Source organism: Oryzias latipes, chromosome 16 (assembly GCF_002234675.1).
Source record: "Oryzias latipes chromosome 16, ASM223467v1".
Taxonomy (NCBI): Eukaryota; Metazoa; Chordata; class Actinopteri; order Beloniformes; family Adrianichthyidae; genus Oryzias; species Oryzias latipes.
The window spans coordinates 7,192,321-7,212,805 of record NC_019874.2 but is presented as its reverse complement, the minus strand read 5'-3'; the positions used below and the strand labels follow the sequence as shown (position 1 = coordinate 7,212,805).

Genomic DNA, 20,485 nt, shown 5'->3' with positions numbered 1-20,485 from the left:
AATTGAATTGGACAGAACAAGTTTAAGACAAAAAAAGAATATATGCTAGGAAACCGCTGCTAAAGAAAGGCAACAGGCAGAAGAGACTTGTTTGGGCTAAAGAACACAAGGAATGGAGATGAGACAGGTGGAAATCTGTGCTTTGGTCTAATGAGTCCAAATTGGAGATTTCAGGTGACTACCTCTTGATGTTCATTAAGAGAATGCCAAGAGTGTGCAAAGCAGTAATCAAAGCGAAAGGTGGCTACTTTGAAGAAACTACAATATGACATATTTTCAGTTGTTTCACACTTTTTTGTTATGCATACAATTCCACATGTGTTAATTCATAGTTTTAATGCTTTCAGTTGGACTCTACAATTTTCATGGTCATGGAAATAAAGGAAACATTTTGAATGAGATGTTGTGTCCAAACTTTTGGTCTGTACTGCATAGAAAAAAAAATCCATTTAAAAGTGTGTTCCTATGTTGAGACAGAAAAAGTAGGTTAAATCTTTTGGATCATTTGTGAGGTCTAAATTGTTTTGACAGGTCTTCAAGATTTCTCAATGCTGCATATTGCTTTACCCTCAGGAACCTGAATGTTGTTGAAGAACACTGATAATTTGTCACCCACTCCACTCAAATCAAAATGTCTGATCCAACTGAGCCCGTTGTGGGAAGAATCGGCTTGTCTACTTTGTCTGTTTGTCCACACAGAAATTTGGAAGGATTCAGTAGTTTTTACATAATTCCTATCCTCAGAGATCTCTCCCTGAGATGAAAAATGTGTTGCTTTGTTTTTTCAGAATCTCAAAAAAAAAAATGATTTTAAGTAATGTATTAATTCTTCTGGCAACATTTTACAAACATAAATTTAAATGTAAAAATAAAACATCATATTTTCCACAATCCATTAAAGATTTTTTTTTTTACATAAATCTAATGTAATATTCCACCAACATAAATGCTCTCAAAACTATTAAAATCTGTAATTCATGGCATATTTTTATGTAATTAACCCCCCTGTTTTTTTTAAGCAGAAAATGCGTCAAACTCTGATGACATCGCGTCATGTGATGACATGTGATGACATGTGACATCATCTGATGACATCACATGTCATCAGATGATGTCACGTCTCATCATATGAAGTCACATTGTCGTATCTAAAAAACTAATAAATACACCTGCCTTCTTCTCCATCTGCCATTTCAAGATTTCCAAGTTTGCTTCCTTAAAGATTAGATAAGAAAAAAAATCTCATCAAAAATGACCAACAAAGTGTGCAAGCTTTTCATCGGTGGACTCTGTGTGAACACGAACGACGATGGGCTGCGCAAGCATTTTGAGCAGTTCGGCACCCTCACTGACTTCGTTGTCCTTCAAAACAAGAATGCACAACGATCTCGCTGTTTTGGCTTTGTGACCTACTCTACACCAGAGGAGGCCAACGCAGCCATGGCAGCAGCCCCGCACACAGTGGAAGGGAACAGTGTTGAAGTTAAACGAGCTATTCCAAAAGCAAAGGACAATAAGTCTGAAGCTTTTGCCAAGGGGGAGAAAATCTTTGTTGGTGGCTTAAGAAATGACATTAAAGAGTCTCACCTCACCGACTACTTCTCTTGGTATGGTCAAGTCGAAAAGTCTGAAATCCTCTTAGAGAAGGAGACAGGGAAAAAAAGAGGATTCGGCTTTGTGCACTTCACGCATCACAATTCGGCAGACTTGGCCTTGGTTGTAAAGTACCACACAGTGAATGGACACTTAGTTGAAGTGAAGAAAGCTGTTGCCAAGCAAGAGATGCAGGCAGGTAACCGAACGGAAACAACAACAAGACACAGGCCAGGCCCGGGAATGATGGAAAACCAAACTGGATACGGCGGCTTCGGCTTTGGGACCTACTATACACCGGAGGAGACCAACACAGCCATGGCAGCAGCGCCGCACACAGTCCAAAGGAACAGTGTCAAAGTTAAAGTAGCTGTTCCTAAAAGAAAGGCCAATGGGTCTGCAGCTCCTGCCAAGGGAGAGAAAATCTTTGTTGGTGGCTTGAAAAACAACATTGAAGAGTATCACCTCACCGACTACTTTTCTCGGTACGGTCAAGTCGAAAAGTCTGAAATCCTCTTAGAGAAGGAGACTGGAAAAAAAAGAGGATTCGGCTTTGTGCACTTCACGCATCACAAAACGGCAGACTTGGCCTTGGTTGAAAAGTACCACACAGTGAATGGACACTTAGTTGAAGTGAAGAAAGCTGTTGCCAGGCAAGAGATGCAGGCAGGTAACAGAACTGAAACAACGCCAAGACACAGGCCAGGCCAATGCATGATGGAAAGCCAAAATGGCTACTGCGGCTTGGCTTATGGGGAGTGTTGCTGCCCTTGCCACCTCTCCTACTCGAAAAATGGCAACAGAGGCTATTCCTACCCACAAAATCGTTACAGAGGCAGTGGCTATTCCTACCAGGAAAATGAGTAAAAGAAGATTTAGGCATAGAGGAACCCCCCTTTTAGGAATCCACACTTGTAGTGTGTGGATATAGTGTAGAGTTGGGATTTATATTGTCTCTGCATTTTATTTAGTTTTTAGTTTTTATTTATGTTAGAAAATGTAATGCATTATATTGTGAGTAGGACATGCAAAAAGAAGATTTAAACATACAGGAACCCCCTTTAGGAATCCACACTAGTAGTGTGTGGATATAGTGTGGGGATGGGATTTAGATTTAATCTTTTTTTCTTATTATTATTATATATTTTTTTATGTCTGAAACTTTATGCCTCATATCGTGAGTGAAGATTATCAAAAAATGAATCTAAGAGATTAAACAACTCTATCAAAATTGGACTTTTTTTTGCATTTTTATTTTTAATTTGTTGTTGAATTTTTAAAAGTAATTTAGAGTAATGTAAAAAGCTAATTATGTGAGGCTTCACAGTCATGAATTTGTATTTGTGAACAAAATGTTTTTGAAATGCAAATCAATGTATTTATTATATAAAATAAATTGTTTAATGTTGTATTTTTACCTGTCAACCACTTAAGAAAAGAGGACAAGAACAGTTAACCATGTATACAATCAAAAAACAAATGTTCTAGAGTTTCAACCTCATTTTCACAGAAAACATAAACAAACAAAATATGTTTATCACAAGAGGCACTCAGCCAGAGGAATTTTTGGATTAGAATAAAGGAGTTATTCTCAATTTGGGAACCACATTTATGACTGAAAACGATCAGGGGAGATTGTGACCAGGGAAGTAATACTTAAAACCACGACAAACAGGAAACCTTCCAAATAAAACAGGAAGCAGAACTTAAATCGTGACAGAAACCAAATGGAAGCAAAAACCAAGGCAAAAAACCCAAACCAAGACACAGAAATTGTTCTTGTGTTCCTTTGTGCATTAGTGGGTTCTCTCCGGGTGCTCCGGCTTTCCCTAGATTCTAAAAAAGACTTTTTTCAAAGTAAATTAGAGGCTAAGAGCACTACTTTCCCTCGTCCTCACCTCTACGCACCACCCACCCTCACTGTTCGCATCTACGCCCTTCTCTTTATGTAAGGCTGTCTGACCTGTATGTGACTGCATGTGGCTAAAAGTGTTAGCATTTCAATCAGCATCATTAACTGTCTGAAAAAAAGGTTTGCTAAAGGTGCAGACATTTTTCCAACTGTGAAAACAATACGGTCCTTGCAGTCAGTGACTACTACTGCTAATAATAATATTAATAATTAAAGATTTAAAATATATTAAATTGAGTTTATAATAAAGTATTAATAATAATACATTATGATAAAAATGAAAAAAACAAAAACATCAGTCACCAAAATGTATAGAAAATTAACCAAATCAAAAACAGTTTCCCCACAGTAATTGTTAGCAATTGGCTAGTGACTGATAAATATCCCCTCCCTGAATCGCCACCTTATCGTGGTGGAGGGGTTTGCGTGCCCGAATGATCCCAGGAGCCGCTAGCTGGTTGGTGTACCACCTCAAACTGGTCCTGGGAGACGGGCCAGACTAAGAGCGATTCAGACAAAATCCTTTTCCTTTCTAGATTTATTTACTCCCCCCAATGAGAGTTGCCAGTGCCCCATCCTGGAGCCAGACTTGTTAGTTTATGTCTGGTGGCTTTGAATTGCTCTGGGTCAGTGGACAGCAAGCATGTTGTCCCAAAGGCCCCCCAACGCAAAGGAACGTCTTCTGTAGTTCCTCTTGTGGCTTTGGTTTGTTGTTGGTGATAGATGTTGGGCCAGGCTTCATCAGGTCCTCAGCACCACAGGAACCTGCAGTGATCCGGCTGTGGTAACTGTAGACGAACCGCTGCACAGGATAAAACAGGTAAATGTCAACAGAGAGGCCTTCCAGCTGAGAGACTCCTTCATGATCCACTTTCTTGCAGAGGGAGCAGACCCATGACACCTCCAGAATCGTGTTTTCTGTCCTCCAAGGACTGACCCAAAACGGCTCTTTTTAGAGCCACCCACAAAACCTTTAAGAGCTTGATTCTCTCTTTTTCACTGTTTTTACTCCAAACTTTTAAAGTAATGCATTGTAGAAAAGGTAAGAGATTAAAACAGGTTAAACAGAATATTTGGACTTGAGCACAACTGCCCCCTCCTTGTGAAATCACAATGGATTTCCATCAGATATAAATACGTGCCAATAACATCACCTTACTTTTGATTTTTGACAAGTAAATATTTGTTTCGTTATTCAATAAAAAAAAAAAACTGCGTTTTTTCGCTTCACAGAGTCAGCACAGTGTTTTGCGACAGTTTTTGCTTACCACACCCACATTCATATGTAGATACACAAATATACACTCAAACACAGACATATACACACACACACGCTTACAAACACACATACATTACCGGCAGCCCACACCACAATACACAGGTGGGATTGGGGAGGGGCGGCCGGTCTTCACTCGCCTGGCCTGGTGTGTTGGGACCCTGTTATACCAGGTGGTGGCCAGGCATGCGGTGCTGGGGGGGTCGGTGGCCTGGAGGGGGTTACTGTGTAGCGACAAGGGACGGGGGACGGGGGGGGGGGGGGGGGGGGACTAGAAGAATACCTGTGTCTGAAGGTGCATGGGTGGGGACAAGCCTGGGGGCTACTTCCCCAGCACCCTCTGGGGCTCACCCTCCCTTTTGCAGAGTGGGAAGGGCACCGGGTGTGTAAGGGAGGAGGGGTTGAGGAACGTGTTGGGTGATGGGGGGCTGCAGAGGGTAGTGCAATGTGGGGGGAGGTAGGGGTGGAGCTGTAATTGTGTCGTGATCTTTGGGCTGCTTGGGTCGGGCGCCGGGGCTGGGCTGCGTTGACGAGGCACCGGCTGGGTGGTGGGCTGCTCCTTGGCCCTCTGGGCCCTGCATGGCCTTACCCTTGGCCTGGGTCTCTGTGTCCGCCAGAGACGTACAGTAGAGTGCGCCTGTCCTGTGGCCTGGGGGTCCTGACGCTGGGCTAGCCAAAAAGGGGTTTATATAAATTTACATCCTGGCTATCCGAAGATTCATAACTCCTTTTTGTAATAGCAAAACCTGTCCAACACAAAAGGCCTTCAGTGCTCATCTGTTTGCTCAGTTGCTGGACGGAAGGGGGGTCTAAGGGCAGGGATGCCAGTATAGCTTAGTCAGTTTGTTAGTTCATTTTAGTATTTTTCTATTGAACTCTTTGTATTCGTGATCCTTTTGATTTCATGTTTTACTTTGAAGCCCATCGAGACGACTGTTGTTGTGATTTTGGGCTATACAAATAAAATTGAATTGAATTGAATTGAATTGAATTGGACAGAACAAGTTTAAGACAAAAAAAGAATATATGCTAGGAAACCGCTGCTAAAGAAAGGCAACAGGCAGAAGAGACTTGTTTGGGCTAAAGAACACAAGGAATGGAGATGAGACAGGTGGAAATCTGTGCTTTGGTCTAATGAGTCCAAATTGGAGATTTCAGGTGACTACCTCTTGATGTTCATTAAGAGAATGCCAAGAGTGTGCAAAGCAGTAATCAAAGCGAAAGGTGGCTACTTTGAAGAAACTACAATATGACATATTTTCAGTTGTTTCACACTTTTTTGTTATGCATACAATTCCACATGTGTTAATTCATAGTTTTAATGCTTTCAGTTGGACTCTACAATTTTCATGGTCATGGAAATAAAGGAAACATTTTGAATGAGATGTTGTGTCCAAACTTTTGGTCTGTACTGCATAGAAAAAAAAATCCATTTAAAAGTGTGTTCCTATGTTGAGACAGAAAAAGTAGGTTAAATCTTTTGGATCATTTGTGAGGTCTAAATTGTTTTGACAGGTCTTCAAGATTTCTCAATGCTGCATATTGCTTTACCCTCAGGAACCTGAATGTTGTTGAAGAACACTGATAATTTGTCACCCACTCCACTCAAATCAAAATGTCTGATCCAACTGAGCCCGTTGTGGGAAGAATCGGCTTGTCTACTTTGTCTGTTTGTCCACACAGAAATTTGGAAGGATTCAGTAGTTTTTACATAATTCCTATCCTCAGAGATCTCTCCCTGAGATGAAAAATGTGTTGCTTTGTTTTTTCAGAATCTCAAAAAAAAAAATGATTTTAAGTAATGTATTAATTCTTCTGGCAACATTTTACAAACATAAATTTAAATGTAAAAATAAAACATCATATTTTCCACAATCCATTAAAGATTTTTTTTTTTTTTACATAAATCTAATGTAATATTCCACCAACATAAATGCTCTCAAAACTATTAAAATCTGTAATTCATGGCATATTTTTATGTAATTAACCCCCCTGTTTTTTTTAAGCAGAAAATGCGTCAAACTCTGATGACATCGCGTCATGTGATGACATGTGATGACATGTGACATCATCTGATGACATCACATGTCATCAGATGATGTCACGTCTCATCATATGAAGTCACATTGTCGTATCTGAAAAACTAATAAATACACCTGCCTTCTTCTCCATCTGCCATTTCAAGATTTCCAAGTTTGCTTCCTTAAAGATTAGATAAGAAAAAAAATCTCATCAAAAATGACCAACAAAGTGTGCAAGCTTTTCATCGGTGGACTCTGTGTGAACACGAACGACGATGGGCTGCGCAAGCATTTTGAGCAGTTCGGCACCCTCACTGACTTCGTTGTCCTTCAAAACAAGAATGCACAACGATCTCGCTGTTTTGGCTTTGTGACCTACTCTACACCAGAGGAGGCCAACGCAGCCATGGCAGCAGCCCCGCACACAGTGGAAGGGAACAGTGTTGAAGTTAAACGAGCTATTCCAAAAGCAAAGGACAATAAGTCTGAAGCTTTTGCCAAGGGGGAGAAAATCTTTGTTGGTGGCTTAAGAAATGACATTAAAGAGTCTCACCTCACCGACTACTTCTCTTGGTATGGTCAAGTCGAAAAGTCTGAAATCCTCTTAGAGAAGGAGACAGGGAAAAAAAGAGGATTCGGCTTTGTGCACTTCACGCATCACAATTCGGCAGACTTGGCCTTGGTTGTAAAGTACCACACAGTGAATGGACACTTAGTTGAAGTGAAGAAAGCTGTTGCCAAGCAAGAGATGCAGGCAGGTAACCGAACGGAAACAACAACAAGACACAGGCCAGGCCCGGGAATGATGGAAAACCAAACTGGATACGGCGGCTTCGGCTTTGGGACCTACTATACACCGGAGGAGACCAACACAGCCATGGCAGCAGCGCCGCACACAGTCCAAAGGAACAGTGTCAAAGTTAAAGTAGCTGTTCCTAAAAGAAAGGCCAATGGGTCTGCAGCTCCTGCCAAGGGAGAGAAAATCTTTGTTGGTGGCTTGAAAAACAACATTGAAGAGTATCACCTCACCGACTACTTTTCTCGGTACGGTCAAGTCGAAAAGTCTGAAATCCTCTTAGAGAAGGAGACTGGAAAAAAAAGAGGATTCGGCTTTGTGCACTTCACGCATCACAAAACGGCAGACTTGGCCTTGGTTGAAAAGTACCACACAGTGAATGGACACTTAGTTGAAGTGAAGAAAGCTGTTGCCAGGCAAGAGATGCAGGCAGGTAACAGAACTGAAACAACGCCAAGACACAGGCCAGGCCAATGCATGATGGAAAGCCAAAATGGCTACTGCGGCTTGGCTTATGGGGAGTGTTGCTGCCCTTGCCACCTCTCCTACTCGAAAAATGGCAACAGAGGCTATTCCTACCCACAAAATCGTTACAGAGGCAGTGGCTATTCCTACCAGGAAAATGAGTAAAAGAAGATTTAGGCATAGAGGAACCCCCCTTTTAGGAATCCACACTTGTAGTGTGTGGATATAGTGTAGAGTTGGGATTTATATTGTCTCTGCATTTTATTTAGTTTTTAGTTTTTATTTATGTTAGAAAATGTAATGCATTATATTGTGAGTAGGACATGCAAAAAGAAGATTTAAACATACAGGAACCCCCTTTAGGAATCCACACTAGTAGTGTGTGGATATAGTGTGGGGATGGGATTTAGATTTAATCTTTTTTTCTTATTATTATTTTATATTTTTTTATGTCTGAAACTTTATGCCTCATATCGTGAGTGAAGATTATCAAAAAATGAATCTAAGAGATTAAACAACTCTATCAAAATTGGACTTTTTTTTGCATTTTTATTTTTAATTTGTTGTTGAATTTTTAAAAGTAATTTAGAGTAATGTAAAAAGCTAATTATGTGAGGCTTCACAGTCATGAATTTGTATTTGTGAACAAAATGTTTTTGAAATGCAAATCAATGTATTTATTATATAAAATAAATTGTTTAATGTTGTATTTTTACCTGTCAACCACTTAAGAAAAGAGGACAAGAACAGTTAACCATGTATACAATCAAAAAACAAATGTTCTAGAGTTTCAACCTCATTTTCACAGAAAACATAAACAAACAAAATATGTTTATCACAAGAGGCACTCAGCCAGAGGAATTTTTGGATTAGAATAAAGGAGTTATTCTCAATTTGGGAACCACATTTATGACTGAAAACGATCAGGGGAGATTGTGACCAGGGAAGTAATACTTAAAACCACGACAAACAGGAAACCTTCCAAATAAAACAGGAAGCAGAACTTAAATCATGACAGAAACCAAATGGAAGCAAAAACCAAGGCAAAAAACCCAAACCAAGACACAGAAATTGTTCTTGTGTTCCTTTGTGCATTAGTGGGTTCTCTCCGGGTGCTCCGGCTTTCCCTAGATTCTAAAAAAGACTTTTTTCAAAGTAAATTAGAGGCTAAGAGCACTACCTTCCCTCGTCCTCACCTCTACGCACCACCCACCCTCACTGTTCGCATCTACGCCCTTCTCTTTATGTAAGGCTGTCTGACCTGTATGTGACTGCATGTGGCTAAAAGTGTTAGCATTTCTATCAGCATCATTAACTGTCTGAAAAAAAGGTTTGCTAAAGGTGCAGACATTTTTCCAACTGTGAAAACAATACGGTCCTTGCAGTCAGTGACTACTACTGCTAATAATAATATTAATAATTAAAGATTTAAAATATATTAAATTGAGTTTATAATAAAGTATTAATAATAATACATTATGATAAAAATGAAAAAAACAAAAACATCAGTCACCAAAATGTATAGAAAATTAACCAAATCAAAAACAGTTTCCCCACAGTAATTGTTAGCAATTGGCTAGTGACTGATAAATATCCCCTCCCTGAATCGCCACCTTATCGTGGTGGAGGGGTTTGCGTGCCCGAATGATCCCAGGAGCCGCTAGCTGGTTGGTGTACCACCTCAAACTGGTCCTGGGAGACGGGCCAGACTAAGAGCGATTCAGACAAAATCCTTTTACTTTCTAGATTTATTTACTCCCCCCAATGAGAGTTGCCAGTGCCCCATCCTGGAGCCAGACTTGTTAGTTTATGTCTGGTGGCTTTGAATTGCTCTGGGTCAGTGGACAGCAAGCATGTTGTCCCAAAGGCCCCCCAACGCAAAGGAACGTCTTCTGTAGTTCCTCTTGTGGCTTTGGTTTGTTGTTGGTGATAGATGTTGGGCCAGGCTTCATCAGGTCCTCAGCACCACAGGAACCTGCAGTGATCCGGCTGTGGTAACTGTAGACGAACCGCTGCACAGGATAAAACAGGTAAATGTCAACAGAGAGGCCTTCCAGCTGAGAGACTCCTTCATGATCCACTTTCTTGCAGAGGGAGCAGACCCATGACACCTCCAGAATCGTGTTTTCTGTCCTCCAAGGACTGACCCAAAACGGCTCTTTTTAGAGCCACCCACAAAACCTTTAAGAGCTTGATTCTCTCTTTTTCACTGTTTTTACTCCAAACTTTTAAAGTAATGCATTGTAGAAAAGGTAAGAGATTAAAACAGGTTAAACAGAATATTTGGACTTGAGCACAACTGCCCCCTCCTTGTGAAATCACAATGGATTTCCATCAGATATAAATACGTGCCAATAACATCACCTTACTTTTGATTTTTGACAAGTAAATATTTGTTTCGTTATTCAATAAAAAAAAAAAACTGCGTTTTTTCGCTTCACAGAGTCAGCACAGTGTTTTGCGACAGTTTTTGCTTACCACACCCACATTCATATGTAGATACACAAATATACACTCAAACACAGACATATACACACACACACGCTTACAAACACACATACATTACCGGCAGCCCACACCACAATACACAGGTGGGATTGGGGAGGGGCGGCCGGTCTTCACTCGCCTGGCCTGGTGTGTTGGGACCCTGTTATACCAGGTGGTGGCCAGGCATGCGGTGCTGGGGGGTCGGTGGCCTGGAGGGGGTTACTGTGTAGCGACAAGGGACGGGGGACGGGGGGGGGGGGGGGGGACTAGAAGAATACCTGTGTCTGAAGGTGCATGGGTGGGGACAAGCCTGGGGGCTACTTCCCCAGCACCCTCTGGGGCTCACCCTCCCTTTTGCAGAGTGGGAAGGGCACCGGGTGTGTAAGGGAGGAGGGGTTGAGGAACGTGTTGGGTGATGGGGGGCTGCAGAGGGTAGTGCAATGTGGGGGGAGGTAGGGGTGGAGCTGTAATTGTGTCGTGATCTTTGGGCTGCTTGGGTCGGGCGCCGGGGCTGGGCTGCGTTGACGAGGCACCGGCTGGGTGGTGGGCTGCTCCTTGGCCCTCTGGGCCCTGCATGGCCTTACCCTTGGCCTGGGTCTCTGTGTCCGCCAGAGACGTACAGTAGAGTGCGCCTGTCCTGTGGCCTGGGGGTCCTGACGCTGGGCTAGCCAAAAAGGGGTTTATATAAATTTACATCCTGGCTATCCGAAGATTCATAACTCCTTTTTGTAATAGCAAAACCTGTCCAACACAAAAGGCCTTCAGTGCTCATCTGTTTGCTCAGTTGCTGGACGGAAGGGGGGTCTAAGGGCAGGGATGCCAGTATAGCTTAGTCAGTTTGTTAGTTCATTTTAGTATTTTTCTATTGAACTCTTTGTATTCGTGATCCTTTTGATTTCATGTTTTACTTCGAAGCCCATCGAGACGACTGTTGTTGTGATTTTGGGCTATACAAATAAAATTGAATTGAATTGAATTGAATTGAATTGGACAGAACAAGTTTAAGACAAAAAAAGAATATATGCTAGGAAACCGCTGCTAAAGAAAGGCAACAGGCAGAAGAGACTTGTTTGGGCTAAAGAACACAAGGAATGGAGATGAGACAGGTGGAAATCTGTGCTTTGGTCTAATGAGTCCAAATTGGAGATTTCAGGTGACTACCTCTTGATGTTCATTAAGAGAATGCCAAGAGTGTGCAAAGCTGTAATCAAAGCGAAAGGTGGCTACTTTGAAGAAACTACAATATGACATATTTTCAGTTGTTTCACACTTTTTTGTTATGCATACAATTCCACATGTGTTAATTCATAGTTTTAATGCTTTCAGTTGGACTCTACAATTTTCATGGTCATGGAAATAAAGGAAACATTTTGAATGAGATGTTGTGTCCAAACTTTTGGTCTGTACTGCATAGAAAAAAAAATCCATTTAAAAGTGTGTTCCTATGTTGAGACAGAAAAAGTAGGTTAAATCTTTTGGATCATTTGTGAGGTCTAAATTGTTTTGACAGGTCTTCAAGATTTCTCAATGCTGCATATTGCTTTACCCTCAGGAACCTGAATGTTGTTGAAGAACACTGATAATTTGTCACCCACTCCACTCAAATCAAAATGTCTGATCCAACTGAGCCCGTTGTGGGAAGAATCGGCTTGTCTACTTTGTCTGTTTGTCCACACAGAAATTTGGAAGGATTCAGTAGTTTTTACATAATTCCTATCCTCAGAGATCTCTCCCTGAGATGAAAAATGTGTTGCTTTGTTTTTTCAGAATCTCAAAAAAAAAATGATTTTAAGTAATGTATTAATTCTTCTGGCAACATTTTACAAACATAAATTTAAATGTAAAAATAAAACATCATATTTTCCACAATCCATTAAAGATTTTTTTTTTTTTTACATAAATCTAATGTAATATTCCACCAACATAAATGCTCTCAAAACTATTAAAATCTGTAATTCATGGCATATTTTTATGTAATTAACCCCCCTGTTTTTTTTAAGCAGAAAATGCGTCAAACTCTGATGACATCGCGTCATGTGATGACATGTGATGACATGTGACATCATCTGATGACATCACATGTCATCAGATGATGTCACGTCTCATCATATGAAGTCACATTGTCGTATCTGAAAAACTAATAAATACACCTGCCTTCTTCTCCATCTGCCATTTCAAGATTTCCAAGTTTGCTTCCTTAAAGATTAGATAAGAAAAAAAATCTCATCAAAAATGACCAACAAAGTGTGCAAGCTTTTCATCGGTGGACTCTGTGTGAACACGAACGACGATGGGCTGCGCAAGCATTTTGAGCAGTTCGGCACCCTCACTGACTTCGTTGTCCTTCAAAACAAGAATGCACAACGATCTCGCTGTTTTGGCTTTGTGACCTACTCTACACCAGAGGAGGCCAACGCAGCCATGGCAGCAGCCCCGCACACAGTGGAAGGGAACAGTGTTGAAGTTAAACGAGCTATTCCAAAAGCAAAGGACAATAAGTCTGAAGCTTTTGCCAAGGGGGAGAAAATCTTTGTTGGTGGCTTAAGAAATGACATTAAAGAGTCTCACCTCACCGACTACTTCTCTTGGTATGGTCAAGTCGAAAAGTCTGAAATCCTCTTAGAGAAGGAGACAGGGAAAAAAAGAGGATTCGGCTTTGTGCACTTCACGCATCACAATTCGGCAGACTTGGCCTTGGTTGTAAAGTACCACACAGTGAATGGACACTTAGTTGAAGTGAAGAAAGCTGTTGCCAAGCAAGAGATGCAGGCAGGTAACCGAACGGAAACAACAACAAGACACAGGCCAGGCCCGGGAATGATGGAAAACCAAACTGGATACGGCGGCTTCGGCTTTGGGACCTACTATACACCGGAGGAGACCAACACAGCCATGGCAGCAGCGCCGCACACAGTCCAAAGGAACAGTGTCAAAGTTAAAGTAGCTGTTCCTAAAAGAAAGGCCAATGAGTCTGCAGCTCCTGCCAAGGGAGAGAAAATCTTTGTTGGTGGCTTGAAAAACAACATTGAAGAGTATCACCTCACCGACTACTTTTCTCGGTACGGTCAAGTCGAAAAGTCTGAAATCCTCTTAGAGAAGGAGACTGGAAAAAAAAGAGGATTCGGCTTTGTGCACTTCACGCATCACAAAACGGCAGACTTGGCCTTGGTTGAAAAGTACCACACAGTGAATGGACACTTAGTTGAAGTGAAGAAAGCTGTTGCCAGGCAAGAGATGCAGGCAGGTAACAGAACTGAAACAACGCCAAGACACAGGCCAGGCCAATGCATGATGGAAAGCCAAAATGGCTACTGCGGCTTGGCTTATGGGGAGTGTTGCTGCCCTTGCCACCTCTCCTACTCGAAAAATGGCAACAGAGGCTATTCCTACCCACAAAATCGTTACAGAGGCAGTGGCTATTCCTACCAGGAAAATGAGTAAAAGAAGATTTAGGCATAGAGGAACCCCCCTTTTAGGAATCCACACTTGTAGTGTGTGGATATAGTGTAGAGTTGGGATTTATATTGTCTCTGCATTTTATTTAGTTTTTAGTTTTTATTTATGTTAGAAAATGTAATGCATTATATTGTGAGTAGGACATGCAAAAAGAAGATTTAAACATACAGGAACCCCCTTTAGGAATCCACACTAGTAGTGTGTGGATATAGTGTGGGGATGGGATTTAGATTTAATCTTTTTTTCTTATTATTATTATATATTTTTTTATGTCTGAAACTTTATGCCTCATATCGTGAGTGAAGATTATCAAAAAATGAATCTAAGAGATTAAACAACTCTATCAAAATTGGACTTTTTTTTGCATTTTTATTTTTAATTTGTTGTTGAATTTTTAAAAGTAATTTAGAGTAATGTAAAAAGCTAATTATGTGAGGCTTCACAGTCATGAATTTGTATTTGTGAACAAAATGTTTTTGAAATGCAAATCAATGTATTTATTATATAAAATAAATTGTTTAATGTTGTATTTTTACCTGTCAACCACTTAAGAAAAGAGGACAAGAACAGTTAACCATGTATACAATCAAAAAACAAATGTTCTAGAGTTTCAACCTCATTTTCACAGAAAACATAAACAAACAAAATATGTTTATCACAAGAGGCACTCAGCCAGAGGAATTTTTGGATTATAATAAAGGAGTTATTCTCAATTTGGGAACCACATTTATGACTGAAAACGATCAGGGGAGATTGTGACCAGGGAAGTAATACTTAAAACCACGACAAACAGGAAACCTTCCAAATAAAACAGGAAGCAGAACTTAAATCATGACAGAAACCAAATGGAAGCAAAAACCAAGGCAAAAAACCCAAACCAAGACACAGAAATTGTTCTTGTGTTCCTTTGTGCATTAGTGGGTTCTCTCCGGGTGCTCCGGCTTTCCCTAGATTCTAAAAAAGACTTTTTTCAAAGTAAATTAGAGGCTAAGAGCACTACTTTCCCTCGTCCTCACCTCTACGCACCACCCACCCTCACTGTTCGCATCAACGCCCTTCTTTTTATGTAAGGCTGTCTGACCTGTATGTGACTGCATGTGGCTAAAAGTGTTAGCATTTCTATCAGCATCATTAACTGTCTGAAAAAAAGGTTTGCTAAAGGTGCAGACATTTTTCCAACTGTGAAAACAATACGGTCCTTGCAGTCAGTGACTACTACTGCTAATAATAATATTAATAATTAAAGATTTAAAATATATTAAATTGAGTTTATAATAAAGTATTAATAATAAAACATTATAATAAAAATGAAAAAAATAAAAATATCAGTCACCAAAATGTATAGAAAATTCACCAAATCAAAGACGGACAGTCCTGTTGGTTTTCTCAGAGTACTACGATTTCCACACAGTAATTGTTATCAATTGACTAGTAACTGATAAATATCCCCTCCCTGAATCGCCACCTTATCGTGGTGGAGGGGTTTGCGTGTCCGAATGATCCCAGGAGCCGCTAGCTGGTTGGTGTACCACCTCAAACTGGTCCTGGGAGACGGGCCAGACTAAGAGCGATTCAGACAAAAACATTTTCATTTCTAGATTAATTTACTCCCCCCGATAAGAGTTACCAGTTCCCCATCCTGGAGCCAGTCTAGTGAGTTCTTGTCTGGTGGCTTTGAATTGCTTTGAGTCAGTGGACCGATAGAGCTGCATCTTTAACTACGACCTCTCCCCAACCTGCCTGCTTGTGAAGAAGGCCTTCTGGATGTTCTCTCCACAGTGGGGTCTGTATTGACGCCTGACTGAAGATCCAGAGCAGAGTGTGAAGTTCTCGTGTTCTGCACTGCTTCATCAGGTCCTCAGCACCACAGGAACCTGCAGTGATCCGGCTGTGGTAACTGTAGACAAATACAGGATAAAATAGGTTGCTGCCAACAGAGGCCTTCCAGCTGAGAGACTCCTTCATGATCCACTTTCTTGTAGAGGGAGCAGACCCATGACACCTCCAGAATCGTGTTTTCTGTACTCAAAGGGCTGACCAAAAACGGTTCTTTTGAGAGCCACCCACAAAACCTTTTAGAGCTTGATTCTCTCTTTTTTTTACTGTTTTTACTGTTTTATTTATATCTGTTTTATATATATCTGATTTCCATCAGATATAAATACGTTCCAATAATTTCAGCTTTCTTTTGATATTTGAAAAGGATATATTGGTTTTGTTATTCGATTAAAAAATTGAATTTTTTTCGTTTTGCAGAGTCAGCACAGTGTTTTTGTGACGGGGTAAGCCAGGGGGGAAACCCAATAGCAGGAAGGAACGACTCGAAACCAGTTTCCAAAAAGAGAAGGGTTTTAATGCCAAAACCACAAGAGTAAACTGGAGCATAGACAGAAGATGCTTCGGCACAGAATCAAAAACATACATGGCTTAAGTAGACCCAAACATAATTAACACTGGGCCTGCACAATATACCTCAAATTTATCGTTATCGCAACATCAAGCTGTGCAATATGCATACCGCAAAACATGCCAAAAATCGCAATAAGTGGTTACCTTAAATGTGCTAAAACAAACTCCTGGCAGCTTGAAATATTGAACAAATGAAATAAATCCCTTTATGCATTTAACCAATAGGAAGGACCCATTTACGTTGTTGATCAATCAGATGAGCCCTTTTATGTTTGATGTTTGCCGCCTACGTTGACAAGGGTCATTTGGAGTATAATTTTTAAACTGCTGCAGTGAAATGGAAATTTTTTTTGTTTTGCTATTTGTTTATATACCGCAAATTATATCGTTATCGCAATATTAATCATCAATATCGCATATCGCGAGTTATCCTCATTTTGTGCAGCCCTAATTAACACAGAATTAAAACACCTGTGACACTTGCAGGAAACCTCAGGAAGGAGGAGGAGGGACTCCAGGAGGGATCCCACAGAGAAAGTCAAGCCTTTTCATGACAGAACCCCACCCCCTACGTCCGGCTACCAGACGGACGACGAGGTTGATCAGGGTGATCACGATGGAAACGGGCAACCAGGGATCGGTCAACAACGAAACGGTCAGGAACCCACTGTCGATCCGCCGGACCGTAACCCTCCCAGTCAACCAGATATTGCAAACCACGACCCACCCTTCTGGAACCAAGGAGAGTCTTGACCGTATAAATGGGACCTCCATCCACGATACGGGGGGCTGGAGGAGATGCTGGCACGGGTTGAAGAGGGAAGACTCTGGCAGGTTTCAGCTTGCTCACATGAAACACAGAATGGATGCGTAGGGTGCGAGGAAGATCCAATCTAACAGCAACGGGATTGATGATTCTCGAGATAGAGTAAGGACCAGTGTAGCGTGGATGTAACTTTTTGGAACCCCCCTTTAGCGGAACATCTGCTGAGGAGAGCCAAACTCTGTCTCCCACCTTATACTCCGGAGCTCTTGTTCTCCTGCGATTGGCCACCACCGTGATACGCTCCTAGTTACGCAAGAGTTCGAGCCTGTATCTGCTCCAGGTTCGGCGACAACGTCTCACGAAGGCAGCAGGTCCAGAAGAGGAGGCCTGTTTTTCCTGACGAGGAAACAGAGGTGGCTGATAACCATAGGCAGCCTGGAAAGGGGAGTATCCGAATGAGTTGACTAGAGAGTTATGGGAGTACTCCGCCCATGGGAGCTGAGAAGACCAGGTTTTGGGGCTTCTGCTGCACATAGCTCGTAACGTGGTCTCCAAGTCCTGGTAGTACCTCTCTACCTGGCCGTTAGTCTGAGGATGGAAGCCAGAACTCAGACTGACCTTGATCCCAAGGAGGCTGCAGAACTCCCTCCAGAAAGCAGCAATGAACTGGGGACCACGGTCTGAGGTGATGTTCTGAGGAAGTCCATGTAAATGAAACAGGTGTTGACTGACGAGCACAGCCAATTCCTTAGATGACGGGAAATGGCGTGTACCAGCTTGGAAAAATGATCAATGATGGTAAGAATGACCGTCTTACCTCGTGAGTTGGGTAGACCAGTGATAAAGTCCATGGCAACATGGGACCAAGGTCTAGACGGCACAGGTAGAGGGTGAAGCAATCCAGCAGGTGGGGTCCGGGGTGTTTTGACACTGGAACATATTGGACAAGCAGCCACAAAGGTCTTAATGTCAGAGTACATAGAGGGCCACCATGAAAAAACACGCCATGAAAAGAAAAATGGCCATTACTCAGCCATGCATAATCCAATCTGATCCAAAATTGGGCCACCAGAAAACTGGTTCTGGTCACTCCGGGATGACAGGCCAGTCGGGAGGAATGACCCCACTTTAATACCAGGGTGCGTAGGGATGGAGGTACAAACAGGCACCCTTCCGGACAGCCGGCAGGTATGGCCAGGTATGGCGGCAGGATCAGGAACCGAAGCCTTTACCTTGCGCTCCAGCGACCAGCGAGTGGTTCCCAACGCCAAGTGAGGAGGGATAATGGCTGTGGTGGCTGCAGGTATTGCAGACCCTTCCTCCGTCTGGAACTGCCGTTAAAGGGTGTCAGGCTTGATGTTTTTGCTCCCCGGACGGTAGGATATAGAAAAATTGAACCTGTCGAAGAACAGAGCCCACGTCGCTTGGCGAGGGTTCAGACGCTTGGCAGTTCGGATATATTCTAAATTTTTATGATCGGTCCATACTAAAAATGGTTGTTCAGCCCCCTCCAACCAGTGACGCCACTCCTCCAAGGCAAGTTTGACCGCTAGCAGCTCCCTGTTCCCAATGTCGTAGTTTCTCTCTGCAGGAGTGAGCTTGCAGGAGAAATACGCGCAGGGATGGACTTTATTATCAGCCGCTCTCTGTGACAAAACAGCTCCTACCCCAGACTCAGACGCATCCACCTCCACAATGAATTGTTTGGAGGAGTCAGGCTGAGTCAGAATAGGAGCTGTAGAGAAACGACTCTTCAGCTCGGTAAACGCCTTATCGGCCCCCTCATTCCAGACAAAACGTACCTTAGCTGATGTGAGTTTATGGAGGGGTGCAGCAACGCCACTGAAACCTCTGATGAAAAGTCTGTAAATTGGCAAACCCGAGAAAGCGCTGGAGTGGTTTGAGTCCAGAAGGAACAGGCCATTCTAGAACAGCTTTAACCTTAAAACCATCCATCTGGACACTCCCAGGAGAAACCACATGACCCAGGAACCGAGTTTGCGTGGTGTGAAACTCGCACTTCTCGGCCTTACAGTAGAGCTGGTTCTCCAGCAGGCCCTGGAGTACGGCTCTGACGTGCTGCACATGAGTGTCGAAGTCTGAGGAGAAAATCAATATCTCGTCAAGATAAACAAAGACAAACTTGTTTATCATATCTTTCAGAACGTCATTGATTAGACTTTGGAAAACTTCTGGGGCATTTGTGAGGCCAAATGGCATAACCAAATACTCAAAATGTCCATTAGGAGTATTAAAGGCCGTCTTCCACTCATCCCCCTCTCTGATGCGGACCAGATGACATGCGTTCCTGAGGTCTAGTTTAGAAAAAACCTGGGCTCCGCTCCACAGGTCAAAAACAGTCTGTAACAGAGGTAGGGGATAAGTATTGCGAACTGTAATACTGTTCAGACCTCTGTAATCAATACAAGGGCGTAGTCCTCCATCACACTTCCCCACAAAAAAGAATCCCGCTCCAGCAGGAGAGGAGGACGGTTGAATGACCCCTGCTTGAAGACACTCCTTTTTTTTTTTTTTTTTTTTTTTTTTTTTTACTTGTCCTGTCCAACAGCTGGGCAGACAGATGAGAGCTGAGGGCCTCTTGTGTTGGACATATTTTGCTTTAACAAGAGGGGTTATTAATCTTCAGACAAACCAAAGGTATCTCTGAATAAACCCCTTTTGTAATTAAGGCCAAACTTTATTAATTTCAATCATGTCTGAAAATCTTTGGTGTTGGACCGGACGGAAAAGGAAAGAGGGGAAGAAGAGAGAGGGACGCTAGAGAGAGGGGGGGTAGGGGGGTGATAATAGGAGGGGAAGGGGGATAAGACCATGAAGCAGCATACAGCAACAAGTTTACTGGTTGTTAATCATTATGGTAAGGTTCAAATGCAGTACAAAAAGGGCGGGGCCCGTCCACACACACACTCAAATTTTATAAACACACCTGCTAGCTGCAAAAATGTCCACCTGTCGACATGTACACAAAACAGATAGTGTTCACACACGCATACTTATGCCTTAAAACCAACTAGTGTGAAATATTTCAGTCATTCAGTTATGCAAACTGTTAGTGCAAAGGTGAGCTAACACCAGTGCTCAGGTGAGTGTTTATGTTCTTCTAAAATGGATGGTGGAACGTGAAAAGAAGGAGGGAGAGTGCCCAGCCATCCCCACTGCTTGAAGACACTCCTGTAGGTAACTGTCCATAGCTTCCCGTTCAGGTGGTGACAGGTGGTAAATGTGACCCCTAGATGGTTGCGTACCTGGCAAGAGGTCAATAGCACAGTCATACGGACAGTGG

The 20,485-nt window shown here is 42.2% G+C and overlaps 3 protein-coding genes across 3 annotated transcripts; all 3 read left to right on the top strand.

The window, feature by feature from the left end:
* The first annotated feature begins 1,158 nt into the window (after window positions 1–1,158).
* LOC111949002 (heterogeneous nuclear ribonucleoprotein A0-like) lies at window positions 1,159–5,039 on the top strand. Its single transcript, XM_023964652.1, has one exon. It carries the CDS (start codon window positions 1,252–1,254, stop codon window positions 2,458–2,460), a length of 1,209 nt encoding a protein of 402 aa, XP_023820420.1. The 5' UTR covers window positions 1,159–1,251; the 3' UTR covers window positions 2,461–5,039.
* A 1,130-nt stretch (window positions 5,040–6,169) lies between these two features.
* LOC111949003 (heterogeneous nuclear ribonucleoprotein A0-like) lies at window positions 6,170–9,807 on the top strand. Its single transcript, XM_023964654.1, has one exon. It carries the CDS (start codon window positions 7,020–7,022, stop codon window positions 8,226–8,228), a length of 1,209 nt encoding a protein of 402 aa, XP_023820422.1. The 5' UTR covers window positions 6,170–7,019; the 3' UTR covers window positions 8,229–9,807.
* A 2,126-nt stretch (window positions 9,808–11,933) lies between these two features.
* Window positions 11,934–15,242, top strand: LOC101166330 (heterogeneous nuclear ribonucleoprotein A0-like). Its single transcript, XM_020709955.2, has one exon. It carries the CDS (start codon window positions 12,783–12,785, stop codon window positions 13,989–13,991), a length of 1,209 nt encoding a protein of 402 aa, XP_020565614.2. The 5' UTR covers window positions 11,934–12,782; the 3' UTR covers window positions 13,992–15,242.
* The last annotated feature ends 5,243 nt before the right edge of the window (window positions 15,243–20,485 follow it).

Coding starts and splice junctions, on each gene's coding strand:
- LOC111949002 (XM_023964652.1), top strand. CDS start 1,252: ATGACCAACAAAGTGTGCAAGCTTTTCATCGGTGGACTCTGTGTGAAC.
- LOC111949003 (XM_023964654.1), top strand. CDS start 7,020: ATGACCAACAAAGTGTGCAAGCTTTTCATCGGTGGACTCTGTGTGAAC.
- LOC101166330 (XM_020709955.2), top strand. CDS start 12,783: ATGACCAACAAAGTGTGCAAGCTTTTCATCGGTGGACTCTGTGTGAAC.